At 40.6% G+C, this 14,147-nt stretch overlaps 3 protein-coding genes across 3 annotated transcripts in view; 2 read left to right on the top strand and 1 right to left on the bottom strand.

Moving 5' to 3' along the window:
- Positions 1-14,147, top strand: part of LOC137983340 (FMR1-interacting protein NUFIP1-like) — a 200,645-nt gene that overhangs the window by 25,189 nt on the left and 161,309 nt on the right. The window lies entirely within an intron of this gene.
- LOC137983980 (proline-rich transmembrane protein 4-like) lies at positions 745-2,082 on the top strand. Its single transcript, XM_068831137.1, has one exon. The coding sequence runs from the start codon at positions 892-894 to the stop codon at positions 1,942-1,944; it is 1,053 nt and encodes a 350-aa protein (XP_068687238.1). The 5' UTR covers positions 745-891; the 3' UTR covers positions 1,945-2,082.
- Positions 5,160-14,147, bottom strand: part of LOC137983978 (signal recognition particle receptor subunit alpha-like) — a 16,461-nt gene continuing 7,473 nt past the window's right edge. Inside the window, exons 6-13 of the mRNA XM_068831135.1 lie at positions 13,596-13,708; positions 11,691-11,812; positions 11,199-11,285; positions 10,949-11,121; positions 10,218-10,431; positions 8,882-8,967; positions 7,656-7,832; positions 5,160-5,775 (exon numbers count right to left, since the gene is read on the bottom strand). Coding sequence (XP_068687236.1) covers positions 5,647-5,775; positions 7,656-7,832; positions 8,882-8,967; positions 10,218-10,431; positions 10,949-11,121; positions 11,199-11,285; positions 11,691-11,812; positions 13,596-13,708 — 1,101 coding nt within the window. The 3' untranslated portion in view covers positions 5,160-5,646. The remainder of the gene's footprint in view (positions 5,776-7,655; positions 7,833-8,881; positions 8,968-10,217; positions 10,432-10,948; positions 11,122-11,198; positions 11,286-11,690; positions 11,813-13,595; positions 13,709-14,147) is intronic.

Here is a 14,147-nt window from a genome sequence, read left to right as displayed (position 1 = left end):
TGTGAAAAGAAAAACATTTGGCTTTCAGTTGTAAGACTCTAAAACTAAAATGTAGCAACGTCAAGAGCGTGGGTGTTCCTTTTATTAATGAAATTTAGTGGAGTGAAAACAGACCATGGGCAAGTTCCTCGCACACTTTTGAAACTGCGATTTACAATGCAACTGTAAACCTATTTTGAATATGATCGTCCAACAACGCTGACAAAAAAATATAGGACGGTAACAAAACGAATGAATAAGATCATTCCGATTATCACTGAAAAAGTCAGGTTGTTAATAATTGAACAATCTATATGATTGAATAAAAGCGATTAGTAACCCAGGATTCGAAAGTAAATGGAATTGTTTATCGAGTGTGGTACACAATTGAACAAACATTCATAGCAGCTGGTAGCGGGCAACAAAGCCTCACTGATGTAGAGTACTCAAATAAATGCGAGTGAGTTTACTTTACGCTGGTGTCACAAAAGAGTGAATGCAAAATACACTGTATTCTACCAAGCTGTACCTACATTCGCCAAAAGCAGATCACGTAGACGGAAAAAACCGCGGTTTTTGATCAGTAAGTAGGGACGAGAATTTTATCATCCCCCAGATCTTGATTATAGATTCGTAGTGGTTTAGGTCCGTCAGAGAAAAATCAACATTGGGCCAGATCTAAAGATGAAATCTCAACGCGCCTAAGAAATACTGTCTAAAAAGATTTCAGGAACACAACTTCTGCTAATATGATAATGTGAAGTCTACAAGTAATTTAGTCGAGGTACAAGTTAGTACTGAAAACCTGAGACTAGAAACTTCAAGGGAATTCACTGAGCAAGAAAAACTTAACGTGTAACGTTTATTCAAGGAGACCGTAATCATTTTCAAGTGGCAACTCACGTCTTGTAGATGACTTCAAAGCCAGAACCGCCAATGCCAGCAACAGAAGCCGATTCCGAGCACGTAATCCCCGAACATGAATCGATTAGCTGGGGCCAAGCCGAACCAACAGCTGAGCCACAACCCGAATGGAGCGCAGCGATACATACTTGGGGTGCCGCATGGGATTTCCATCAATACGGACTCGGCGGGTGTTTTGGACTGATCGGTCTAGTTGCCCTCGTGACACTCTTAAAGTTGCTTAAAACCAATAGCGGCACTCGCCAGAAAAAGGTCTCACTGGTTGTGTTGGCTCAGATAGTTTTATTTGGGTTTTCAAGATGTGTTTTTCTATGTGTAGATGCGTACAATTCCAAGCAATACTTTCACCCCGTAATGCTGAATTTAATATGGGGGGTTGCGCAGCCGTGCTTGATCACCGCGTTTATCCTTGTCTTTTTGGTTTTGAGGAACGCCATTGTCATGAAAGAAAGATTTCAGAATTGGTATACCTCTCGTAACATCGCCCTTGTCACAGTGCCTTATTTTTTATTCGTGTTTTCTTCTGAAGCAATCGTTTCGTTCTTCCCATCATATAAAGGCCTAGTGCTCGCTTGTCAGCTAATCGCCACGATATTGTATCTTAGTATGGCTGGCTTTTACGTTTTCATTTCGGTTTTAATCTGGAAGAAATTACGTCTGGTGCTTCGAGGCACGTCTGAGACGCAAGTCAGGGGTAGGCAAACTTTTTCTATTCTAAAGCGTTGCATAGGCGCGGCTCTGGGAGGCTTTAGCATTGGCACTATGCACGTTTACGCGATGGCAAGCGTGTTCAGCGTTTTCTCTGACACAAAACACGTTGAGGCGTGGCCGTGGTTTGCGTTCCACACATCGATGCGCTGCTTGGAGATTGGGATGTCTGTGTTATTGTACATGACCGGAAAACAAAATACCACTGCAACGTCACAGAGGAGAGTTGATGTTGCGCCGACGACATTGATCCAGTCAAAACCGGAAGGCAAAGTCGCTTGGACAAGCAACCAAAAAGTAAACGAGCGTGGACAAGTCGGGCAGAAAAACTAGAATGACTTTTTTTCTCAGATATTTATCACAGCAACTCCCTTCCTCTTGCTTTTCTTTAATTTCAATGACCAAGCTAAGGATTGTTTTGTGTTTGAGGCGAACAGACAGCCCCCCAGTAGGGTAAGTGCAATGGCTTCTGGACATAACATCTAATCTCACACCGTATGAGGGAGTGGGTACGCCCAAACGGAGGGTGCAACCAGCACGCCAACTTCGCCGGGGGATCGAACCCCGCCTCCACAAAAATTAAGACAACAGACACAACCAAGCTAAGGATTGTATCACAATGAAGAGAACTGGATCTAATTATAGGAAAGTTGGGAGCTAAAACAAGTGGGACAACGGCTTGGACGTAAACGCCGAAAAAGAATGGGCCTAATGAACAAAAGAAATGGCTCCACACGCCCTGTACGTGCACTTGGCTTTCTTTACTTTTAGGGTGTGTTCGATTGACCCTATTCCGGAATAATGGAGTTGTGATTTAAAACGGTATGTCTTGCGTTTTGAAGCAGCAAGGATGATAAAGATATGTCCAAAATAGCATTTTAGCAGGTGTTTAACGTGCTTCTCCGTAAAAACGAGGGTTTCTAACTTTTATTCCATGTATTCCTATTCCGGAATACGGTCAATCGAACACACCCTTAGATACGTTGCTTTGATCTCGGCCGAGTTTTCACCAGCGGTTTTAAGGTCGCTTAGCGAGTGACAACCGGAAATCGCTTAAGCGAGTTGGCAATTACTTTCGCCCAATGAGGAGTCGCTTACGGTTATTCAAATAGGCCATTTCTGAGTTCATGTCTGCCTCCTCTTCATAGCGAGTCAAAGTGCGAAGTTTTTGTGATGGTAATAAGTTCTACTTTACATATGAATGAAACTAATTTTCATAACAAAAACTTCGCACTTAGACTCGCTTTGAAGAGGAGGCAGACAAGAACTCGGAAATGGCCTATTGGAAATACGACAGGCGTGCCATTTTTATTGTTGCATTGGCACGCGCTCTCTCCTCATTTAATCTTACCCATGAAAACACGAGTTTTTAAGTCGCTTAACGAAGTTGGCAAATAAACCACTTTCAGGAATGTTAAGCGAGACAACGGCTGTCGTGAAAACACGGCCTTCATCTGTCGAACGACATGACTAATCCCTATTTACGTTAACATAAGGACTGTTTCAGAGAAAGATTTCCAAGATGAATTTAATAAAAAACGAAAACTCGCACGTAGTACGACATTTAGGGAAACCAAATACTTACGGTTTGAGCATCGATGGTTTTCCTGTTGCGTAACCTAGCCAAACGTAGTCTTGGATAAGGTTACAAGCATCTCCACAGACAAAAGAACTCCAAGAAAATTAAACTTTATCTTCAAGTGCTAATGTCCTTCATAAAACCTCAAATTTGACGATTTCATGTTGTTAGGGACTCTCTCGTAACTCTTTCGCGATTATTCACTCTCGTTCACGTCCTACATCCCAAAAATAAATTGGTACGAGCGATTTCAGAGTGAAAATAGAAAATGAAAGATTCTCTGTTGCATGCTTATACGTTGTCGTCAAAACCTCAAAATTGTTGATCCGTGCTGCACGTGGCTGCACGTGCAGCGCGATTATTTATGCTCTTTTAACCAATGATATTAGGGAGCTTAAGCAACGACAACGGCAACGCAACAAGAACGTCACAGATTTGCATAATTAGTGGGCAAACCAATAGCTTCGCACGCCCTGCACGTGCGTTTTTCACTTTTGTCCATTTATTTGCCGTCGTCAGCAAACAACAACGTGAAATAGCCAAATTTGAGGTTTTAAGAAGAACGTCAGCACTTGAGGATAAAGTTTCATCTTTCGTTTTCGTTCTCGTTGCTGTCGCCGTCGTCGTTGCTTAAGCTCCCTGTTGTTTTGCAGACGAAGATTTTCAACTTTTTTGGTGGAAGTTTTTTTTTTTACCCTATTTTTGCTTTTCAAGATTGACTTCTTATAATGTAAAGTTTAGCCGAATATCAGCGTTGAACGGCATTTTGGAGTAGAGAAATAAACTCTTTGGTTAACTTTTAATCTGGGATTAGCGTTCATCGGCTTTTGAACAACCGGGCCCAGGTAACTAGGGAGTCTAAGCAAAGACAACGGCAACGTGTACAAAAAGGTCACTCCAAAATACAACTTAGCGCTATCGCAAGTATTTCGCGACTATTCCGTCTTGCTCACATAGTACAACACGGACGAACTATCCTGTTACTGGATGGGTACGAAAGGTTTAAAAGTAAAAATAGAAAAGTAATGGTTTGTTACACGCTCACACCTTGGCTGTGTTTTCACCAGCGGTTTTTAAGGTCGCCTAGCGAGTGACAACCGGAAATCGCGTCAAAACAGTTGCTTTTCCAACTCGCTTAAAGTTAAGCGAGTCGGCAAACTTCAATGAAACTCTCATTAAATTTAAGCCATCAAAGCAGGTAGCTTAAGCGAGTTGGCACTCCTTTCCAACAATGAGGAGTCGCTTGCTGTTATTTAAATAGAAAATGCAACAGGCGTGCTATTTTTATTATTGTATTGGCACGTGCTCTCTCCTCATTTAATCTTATCCGTGAAAACACGTAACATTTTTAAGTCGCTTGACGAAGTCTGCAAACAAACCACCTGCAGGAATGATAAGCGAGACAACGGCTGTCGTGAAAACACATTCAAGGCGTTTGATTCCTTTTAAACCCATAAAAAATTTGTCATATCGTTTCAATGTTGTACCTAACACCACAGTTAGTCAAATAACATTAGAAACAAAGCTTACTTAGTGATATCTATCGCACGGAGAAAGATGAAATTGTTGTCGAAGACATTACTCGTCGCTTTGAAGATTCCAGATATTTATTTTTCACCGCCTGTCTTGCTTATCCAGTTAACTTTCCATTATCGAGCTCCATAAGGGTATAGTGTGTTTCAAGATCTACTAAACCGCCATTCGCGTTACAATGACTTTCGACGTCATTGCAGGTTAGTTAAATATTCTATTGTGTCCACCGGATAAAACCTACGCATTTTTACTACCCCCTGAAACCGACCAAACATACGCCCGAAAACTCTACGCACAAAGACACTTACTAAGCAGGGGAGGGATAGGAAAGACTTTTCCCGACAAGGAAAAGAAAAAAAATAGAATACGACTAAATTCCACCCATTTTCCTACTGGGATTGCCATACTGGCAACCCAGTAATAAGAAAACATGCTCTGTGCTTTAAAATTGTAATTTTATTTTCCAATAATATTAAATTAATTTCAACCTTTGAAGTATGAAAGAAGAAGAGGGTATGTTTTCCTTGGTTGTTCCATCTAACAATTGACAGGTTTTTTAAAATTAAACAGTGAAATTGAAATCAAATCTAGCAAAATTACTCGGCCTATTAGAACAGACAGGCCATCAGATGAACCAATGAAAGCTCAGAGCAATCGTGTCGTACTTCACTGAACAAAGATAACAATGGATTTAGCACATAAAACAATAGGAAGTACGACACTACACAGCCAATGAAATATAGTGTTCACCAAGAGGCACGACCCTACCCCAGAGCAAACGCACGCCGTCGACATAAAGCACGGAAAAAGCTTACGCAAGCGAGTTAAGATTGGCTTGCATCTGATTGGCTAAACTAAACAAATGGTGAAGATTACTTTTACACTGAACTGAAATTGCTTCAACTGGCCATTCGGGAGCCTTCTCAGGCTCTGAGGAGAGCATTCACCACAGCCTTGACATTTAGGCTCTTGAGATCACTGTAGGTCTGACCTGTGCCCACGAAAACTATTGGCTGACCAGTGGTGTATGTCATGGAGATTGCTGCACCCACCTACAAACAACAACGAAAAGGTGTTTAACTATCACTCATTCTTATCATTAAAACTAACATTTTCAATTCAAATTACACAAGTTACGGCCTTATTATACTATACTTAACAAAGGGGAAAAACTTGAATCGATAGATAACTTGCAGGGGTTTTGGCCTCTGCACAGAGGCCAAAAAGATCCTCACGAATGTAGAGTGAGGGAAGAAAGACTACAACCCTGGATAAAAATACCCAGGTCCTTTTAGACAATAACTGCAGCAAAAGCCTTAAAATAGCCCCTTCTCCTTCCCCACCCAAATCAATGTTGTTCATGAAAAAAGAGCAAATAACCGAGCTATCCCGCAACATTATTTGGAAGTTGAGGGGGATCCGCGATATTAACTACTTAAAAACCGAGAGTGAGGTCGTTACAGCAAAACCTCAAACTGAGGCCTTACCGTATTGACCGAGCGACAGCGAGGTCAATATGCCACTTCAGAAAATACCATAATACTCCTTATTTGTCCCCCCAAATTTTGCATAAGCATTGTTTCCAGTTTCTCTTACTAATTTGCATAATCCATAATCGGCCCGTGGGCATTACGGGAGAACAATTAGACTGTTCACAGTCCCCTATTTTTCCGTTTGATCGTCGGGATCGAGCACAAACTTTCGCCATCTTTGTTTTTAAAAGCGAGCGCGAACTGGGGAGAGCGATATAACTACCGAGTGGGTGGGGGGAGTGGAGGGGTTTTGGCAGGAAACCTATTTTTCCTTCCGAAAGTTTGTGCTCGAAAGTTTGTGCTCGATCCCGACGATCAAACGGAAAAATAGGGGACTGTGAACAGTCTAGAGAACAATACACTAGCGCTTAACTGCTCTTAGCCAATCAGAGCGCGCATTATATCGGCCACATAATAAATATGGGTTATTAACCAAGCGCGAGGTCAAGATGGCTGGATATTGGCCAAGTTCTTTTCTTGCGTTTTTATGGACCGAGACGAAGTCGACGTTCATAAACACGCAAAAAAAGAACGAGGCCAATATCCAGCCATCTTGACCGAACAAGCTTGGTCAATAAAGGATTTATTACATGGGATAAAACACCAAAAAATGATCTTTGATCCGCGGGACCAAGCGAGAAATCTCGAGTGGGCAAGATAACTCCATCTTGCCAGCTCTGGTAGCCAATCACAGCACGGGTTTTGGTTTCATCTTGCCCGCTCACGGAGCTAGTCATATAATTTATTTCACTGAAACAACCTAAAAGGAGAAGAAAGTGTCTAAACAATTTCATCCAGGCTCGAAGATAAAATACCTCGTTCTATGATCTCAGAAAAAATTCTTCGATTCTCATGAATGTAGCCTTCAAAGGATGAACAATTTGCTTGCAAAGGGTCAACGAGACGTGGATAAAGACAACGTGCAAAAGGACCACTATGACTCTTGCAAGAGATCAACGAGGCCAGAGCACTTAAGCGTCTTATCTTTCTTGGCCTGAAGCGTTAGCTGCACAATCTTAGAAATGCCGTTAAATTCAGTTTTCAAGATACCGGAAATTCAAGCGGCTCTTCTATACTCATCGACGAGGTTAACTTTCAATCGTGTACGCATTGGCTGTCCTTTTATAGTGACGACACTCAATGGGAAAAAAAAATTCACTCTTATTGGCTAAGAGAATTGCACTTTTTAGGAAACCGTTATCTGACAGTGCAGAAAAGAGGTAATTAAGTGGAAAAAGACGCAACAAACTAGGCATTCTAATTGGTCAATGATCAAAGATAGCCAATCAAATGGTACCCCAGGTTAGCGTAATTTTCGCATACACCTTTGAAAAAAGGTGTATTGTTAGATGCTAAAAATTCTCTGGAGTGACTATGAGAGGGTAAAACGATAAGGATACCTTATCATCGATGGTGTCAAACTTGGTAAGCAGGATGCCATCAATCAGTCTTGGATTTTCAGCCATCGAATAATCAGCAAGAGCTTGGTTGAACTTCTTTAACTGGTCCACAGCTTCATTTCCCACCAACGCCTCTCCAACAAACAGCACCAGATCAGGGCAATTCAGCTTGATCAACTTAAAACAAAATCACAAAGAATCGTACACAGTCTGCACTCAGACGACAAAATCGATAATGTCAAGCAAGTCCCATATATGTTACGATTACGTAATTTTTTTAGTTATTATGTTATCTATGTCTTTCTGAACAGCTTTGGATTGGCCTTACCGATGTATAAACACTTATATAAGGGAAGGGAAGGAAAGGAAGGAAAAGAAAAAGAAAAAGAAAGGAACTTTATTTTAAGTGTCTCGTCGTTCTAGCACTGGAGCACTAGTTGCATGGGGACACTGTAAACTGAAATCAACAATTAACGTAAATCAAGTCAAATGTTGGTTTTTTGAGGAGAGTGGAAAACCGGAGTACCCGGAGAAAAGCCTCTCGGTGTAGAGTAGAGAACCAACAAACTCAACCTACATATGACGCTGAGTCTGGGAATTGAACTCGGGCCACATTGGTGGGAGGCGAATGATCTCACCACTGCGCCATCTCTGCACCCCTACGATGTTTTGTTCAATTGGCTTCAGGTCCTATTCAGTTGACCTTGTTTTGTAACAAGAATGGAGTGACAATGCCTTGAAATAAATCATTCTAAGTCTTCTCACAAACTGCAATTTACAGGTAGTGAGAAAAGAATACATGTGATTAACTCCTAAGTATAATTATCCTCCCATACCACCCTCACAGGAAGAGAACAAAACTATCATATTAATGTGAAGTACAAGTTGATGTTTGCTAAGAAGGGAAAACTGGAGAAGAACATTTGAAAAAAAAAAAAAAACCCTTGTGAGCTCGGTGAAGAGCAGAAAAGCTTAGCTTAATCAAAACAACCACCACGACATGAATCCTATCCACACTGGTGGGAGTTGAGTTCTCTCATCACAGTGCCACTCTTGATCCCCATGCACTCGGCTAGAATATAGCTTTTTCTTAGTTTGTCTTCCACATGGATATTCAAAGCATCCAACAGAATATGACTTCAATCCTTTCAGCTTGACAAAATTATTGGTCTGAGACTCTGAATAGGTAATAGGACTGGGCATTAGTTAAAAGGAAGACCTCTGACCTTTGAAAGAGCTCTCATTAAGGGCTCATTATCCTGCATTCTGCCAGCAGTGTCCACCAACACAACATCAATTCGCTGCTCTCTGGCTACAAGTAAACAAAAGATACAGCTGTTTAATTTGATGGCAGTGTTCAATTATTATTAGTGAAGATGTCAGTGGCATCAACTTTTTTCTGTTATATTTATATGCTAAAGGAGCCTTATTGGCCACAAAAACAAGTGCTCTTTTGTCTCAGTGGACACAGAGAAAAAAAATGTTGGGAAACAGAGATCTTTCCTACATTGACAGGCTAATTGTAAAACTCATGCTTTGTACACTGATTTGCAACAGTTTTCTAGAAAAACTCTTACACCACACATAAAAAATGTCACCACATGGACAGGTAAACCACTTCTGAGTGAGTTACACACAGGGGAGGAGGGGGAGGGGGGGGGGGGGTGGGGGCTGTTCAGTTAGGAGTGGAAGGGTTAAGGACACATTTTTTCTGGTGGTAATATTTTCAAATAAATAAAAACTAGAAATATTTTGCACTTTGACTTGCTAAAGTAAACAAGGTAATGACCTACAGTATTGTTCCACATGCATACAAGTACAAGAGTCCACAGCTCATGCAACCAGAGCTTACTTCGATTTTTATAATTCTGCGAATGCTCATCTTCAAGCGCTGCAAAATTAATGTAAGTGCCAAACTGCGTTTTCGCTTCCAGCAATCAAATTTCCGAACATACCCGGGAAGATAGACTCCCACAGCGGAAAGAGTTTTTGTTTATTTCACAGCTTAACTCCCCTTACGATAATTATCTTTTAGAGGTTCATCAGTAAAAAGATTTACAAGTACAGATACCATCACTTTACATCTGCATTGAGTTTGAATGTATGAATGTGTCGTGGGAACCAAAAGATGCTCATTAGTAAAAGGTTACGTCACGCATCAGATGATTTTGGCACCTGTGGTTTTGTGTCAACTCTAGGCTTGGCCACGGAAGTTTGATTGATGGGAGCCAAAACGAAGTTTGACCGTTGACGCTTAAAGATGAAATTTCACAAAATTATGAAAATCGTAGTAATTTCTGGCTTCTGAAGCAAGACCATTGCAGGGTTACCCCCAAATGCAGTGACCATCACAGGGTGAAGGGAGACAGTATGAAGCAATGTTTGTTGACAGAAACAACACCATATACAATACACCAAAAACTGCACTACCAAACATTCATGAAACACAAAATTTGCTGAAGCTGAGCAAAAAAATCACCATATTTTAGTTACGCACAAATTACAAATAATTATTTATATTCTTTGTACAAAATTCAAACTTGTCAAGGTGAACAAGCTAACCAAAGTTGATAGCATCCATTGCAATGGCAGCAGCATCTTTTCCATAACCTTTCTCATACAGCAACACAGATGGTGGGCCACTCCCATTAGCAGGAGGATGTAAGGCATTCAGATGACGCACATGAGTTCTAAGCTGCTCCACAGCACCAGCACGGAATGTATCACAGGCTGCAATCATGACGCGGAAGCCATTGTCAAGCAACCAGAAGCAGATCTGACAAATAAAAATAGCACTGGAAAATTAATAATAACTTACATGTACTAACATAATTTATTTATTTTTTATTTATTTATTTATCCACTTTCACCACAACTGTGGTGGGGGTCGCACAACAGAGCGAGGCTCCAAATTAAGTGCGCCTTTTTTACCCTCCCAACCATGATATACCACAGAAGACAGACCGCAACACCGGGAACTACATGCTCTACTCTTTGCGACAAGTGTGCGGGTTCTTTTACGTCCAACAGGATTATGAACATTGGAGGGTTGTGAAACAGGACCTCCTGCTTATCGTCCTTATCCGAGAAGACTAGAGAGTCTAACCATTTGCAGATGTAATTACAAAGGCAGAAATTTCTCCTCAGTTATTTAAGAACCCTAAGTGTTGGTCCGGCCGGAGTTGAACTCACAACCTCCCGCGTGACAGCCCGGTGCTCAACCAACTGAGCCACCGGTGCCTTTTGAGTGTTACTAGCACAGCATCCAGTGATAAGATTAAAGTTACATGTACCTTGGCCAGATTTGTCGATTTTCCAACTCCATTTACGCCACAGAATGTAATGGAGTAGGGTTTGCCACGCTTCTTGGCATCCATTGCATCACGAAGAATATCAATTCGACGACGTGGGGACAGAATCTGTACCAGAGACTCTTCCAAGCTTGCCTTGACTGTTGAAGTGATGCCTACAACAGAGAACATAATTACAAATCATGTTCATTTTGCAAATAAATATTTTACTAGGGGAACAATTCCAACTTACCACTGAAGGTCCCAAGAACTTTGCCTTCCAACTTTGTGGCAACTGAATCACACAACTTCCCTGATATATCAGCTGCAACATTTTTAGCTGAAACCAAAGAGCAAGGAAGGATAAACTACCATAGTTAAGATAAAGATCAAGTGATAAGTTTGAATAAAGGTTCAAACAAACAAGTTGAAAACATAATTAATTTAGTTTTCAAAACTCATAGAGGATATTACATGGCCGCACGGAGATACGAAATTTCTCTTTGAGTGAATTACATGTAGCGGCCATGTAATATTATATTTATTATAATTATAAACACCAATGAAACACTAAATCATTCACAAAAGGCATCGAAAGGAGTGATTTTCATATGTAACCATAGCAACAGTGATCTTTTCACGTGTGAAAATGACATGTTATCTTCACGTGTGAAGATATCATGTTTTCGCGCGAAAGCTCAAGTGGTATTTCATTGGTGTTTATAATAATAAAATGATATCTTACCGACAAGATGTTCCTTCATCTTGTCCAAGACAGGATTGATATCTTCAAGGGTTAGGGTTTTCTGTCCAGCTAAGCCTTTAAAAAAAGAGAACAATCCTCCTCCAAGACCAGACGACTTGTTTCTAAAAAAAAAATATTACTATCATCAATCAATACAAGGATCTCATACAAGCATCAATTTAGTTATGACGGCTGATCAGCTTCCCGATTTGGTAGAACAGAGGATAACATGACTAATGTACAGTGTGAAAAGGTGTGGATCTCAGGTCTTTGAATCATACTTTGTGTCCACTACATAAATACGCCTCAGTCTACAGATAATCCATTATTTAATTGGGAATTGCCCTTAACACTTGACCCTTAAAGGGCCAGCAAATTATAAACTTGTATGATTGAAGAGTTACATATAAATCTTTTAGCTTCTCTGTTAAGACTAATATCACATTTTTGCTTCATCTCTCCAGCCCAAAATATCAATGAGGAAATTCTATTAATCTAAATGAAAAAATCTTAGTGGAATTTGCAGTTGTACTTTCATGCAGTAGCTATTCACAGATACAGTATGTCCAGAAATGGCCCCAATTAAGGCCTGGCCAAACGCTCGCAACATATCAATGCAACATCTTGCAACATTGTTGGGCACAACATGTTGCATATGTTTGGCCACCCCGTTGCGATATGTTGCATGTGTTTGGCCAGTCCATTCAACACATGTCGCAACATCATGCAACAATGTTGCACAACCTTGCGTTGAAATGTTGCAAGTGTTTGACCAGGCCTTTAGATGCAAATAGATTTTTAATAAATTGTGTAAGCATCAAGAAGTGTCCCCTTTCTAAAGCAATGGCTTAAGTAGACTTCAAGGGACACTATGTTGGATGTCAAGATTGGGTGTGCATCTAATTAACAATTAGATTATTCGCTCTCGATTTCTATGAGGTGATAGTTGATGAGGCCGATCTAAGGCCGAATCAACTATCACCTCATACAAATCGAGAGCGAATAATTTAATTGTTTTAGTGGAATTCTTACTAAAATTTACTTCAAATAACAGTTTCCAATTAATGTGGCTGAATGCAATTTAGGCGAAGTTAAACTTGAGCCAATGCAGTCAGCGGCAGTCTGCGGGAAGCCATGCCCGGGGGGTTCGCTTTTACAGGGTTTGTTGCAGCTACGATCTCGTTCGCCTTTGTCTGCCATAGCTGAGTGCCTTTTTGCTCCCACTCCTCCCTCCCCTTAGTGGTAAGTATGTGGCTTAGGTATTAAAGTATTTCCACTGATTTATCAGTGTGACGGTGCCGGGTGGTTGCCGCTCTCAGGGTTGCCATGGATACCTGCAAGCTTGGCTGGCTTCACGCACGGCTCCACCTAAACCAAGGCTCCTTCCCCAAGCTCATCGATTGGCGATGAGTTTAATTTCTTGACGTATTATTAAACTTTGCGTCTGAAAAGGATTGCTCAGATTGAATTGCCATTTAAAATCTAAGTTGTCCGCACCAGCGCATCAGCTTTTTCAATAATTTCAACTTTTTTGAAAGCCAAGAAACCATAAATGTCCTTCGTTTAGACTTCTCACGAATTTAATTACCCATTTGCATCCAAATTTTCCTCCAAAACTTTGGAAAAACGAAAAAAAAAGTCGTTATTTCCAAGATGACCTCCAGCCACTGCACACTAATGGCTGATAGTGTTCAATAGCTCAACCAATCAGATTACAGCATTTGCATTAATATACCAGTAGAATTCTACTAATTCTGGATATAACTGGCTATTCACCCACTGAATCCTCATGAAATTAAAATTTTCAGAATTTTTAAGCGAGGAGAAAATCAGAGTAACTATTAGGATCACTTTGGTTGCCTCTCATCTAGAGGTTACAAAATTAGATTAGCAACTTTTTCATACCCTTGCTGAGCAGTGGATCCTGTTGAGATGGCATCTTCTTCTTCTTCTTCCTCTGATTCAGATTCATATTCCATTGGTTTGAGTTCCCCCTGCATTGAGCCAACCATAGGACGCTGCAAAGTCAAGGGGAAAAAAATCATTCACAGGGCTTAAAATTAACATAAAAATCCAGTTTCAATTTTGCCACGGACACAAAAATTTAGTCGCAATTTCATAAAACTGTTGCGCTACATTGTGTTGTCAGCGGTTTAGCAAAACAAAATATGAGCCCACAATACTTGTGTGTAAAAAAACCGCTGAAAATGGTGAATAATATCGAAGGAATGGAGTTGTGCACATAACATTGCAGCTAAATTACCTTAATAATAACTTCGCGGCGAGAAACAAAATATTTTTGTTATTTTAATCACCAAAAGTTGTGGCAGAGGCAACTGCTACATGTAACCCTTTTGTTTTCGAAAGAGCGAAGGGGAAAACATGTCGCAAATTTGCAACTTCTCCAGATATTTTAGTCGCAAAGGGAGAAAATTCATTTGCAAATGCGACTGTATT

This window comes from Montipora foliosa, chromosome 13 (genome assembly GCF_036669935.1).
Source record: "Montipora foliosa isolate CH-2021 chromosome 13, ASM3666993v2, whole genome shotgun sequence".
NCBI classification, from domain to species: Eukaryota; Metazoa; Cnidaria; class Anthozoa; order Scleractinia; family Acroporidae; genus Montipora; species Montipora foliosa.
The sequence above is the reverse complement of the archived record's forward strand: the minus strand, read 5'-3'. Positions and strand labels throughout refer to the sequence as shown.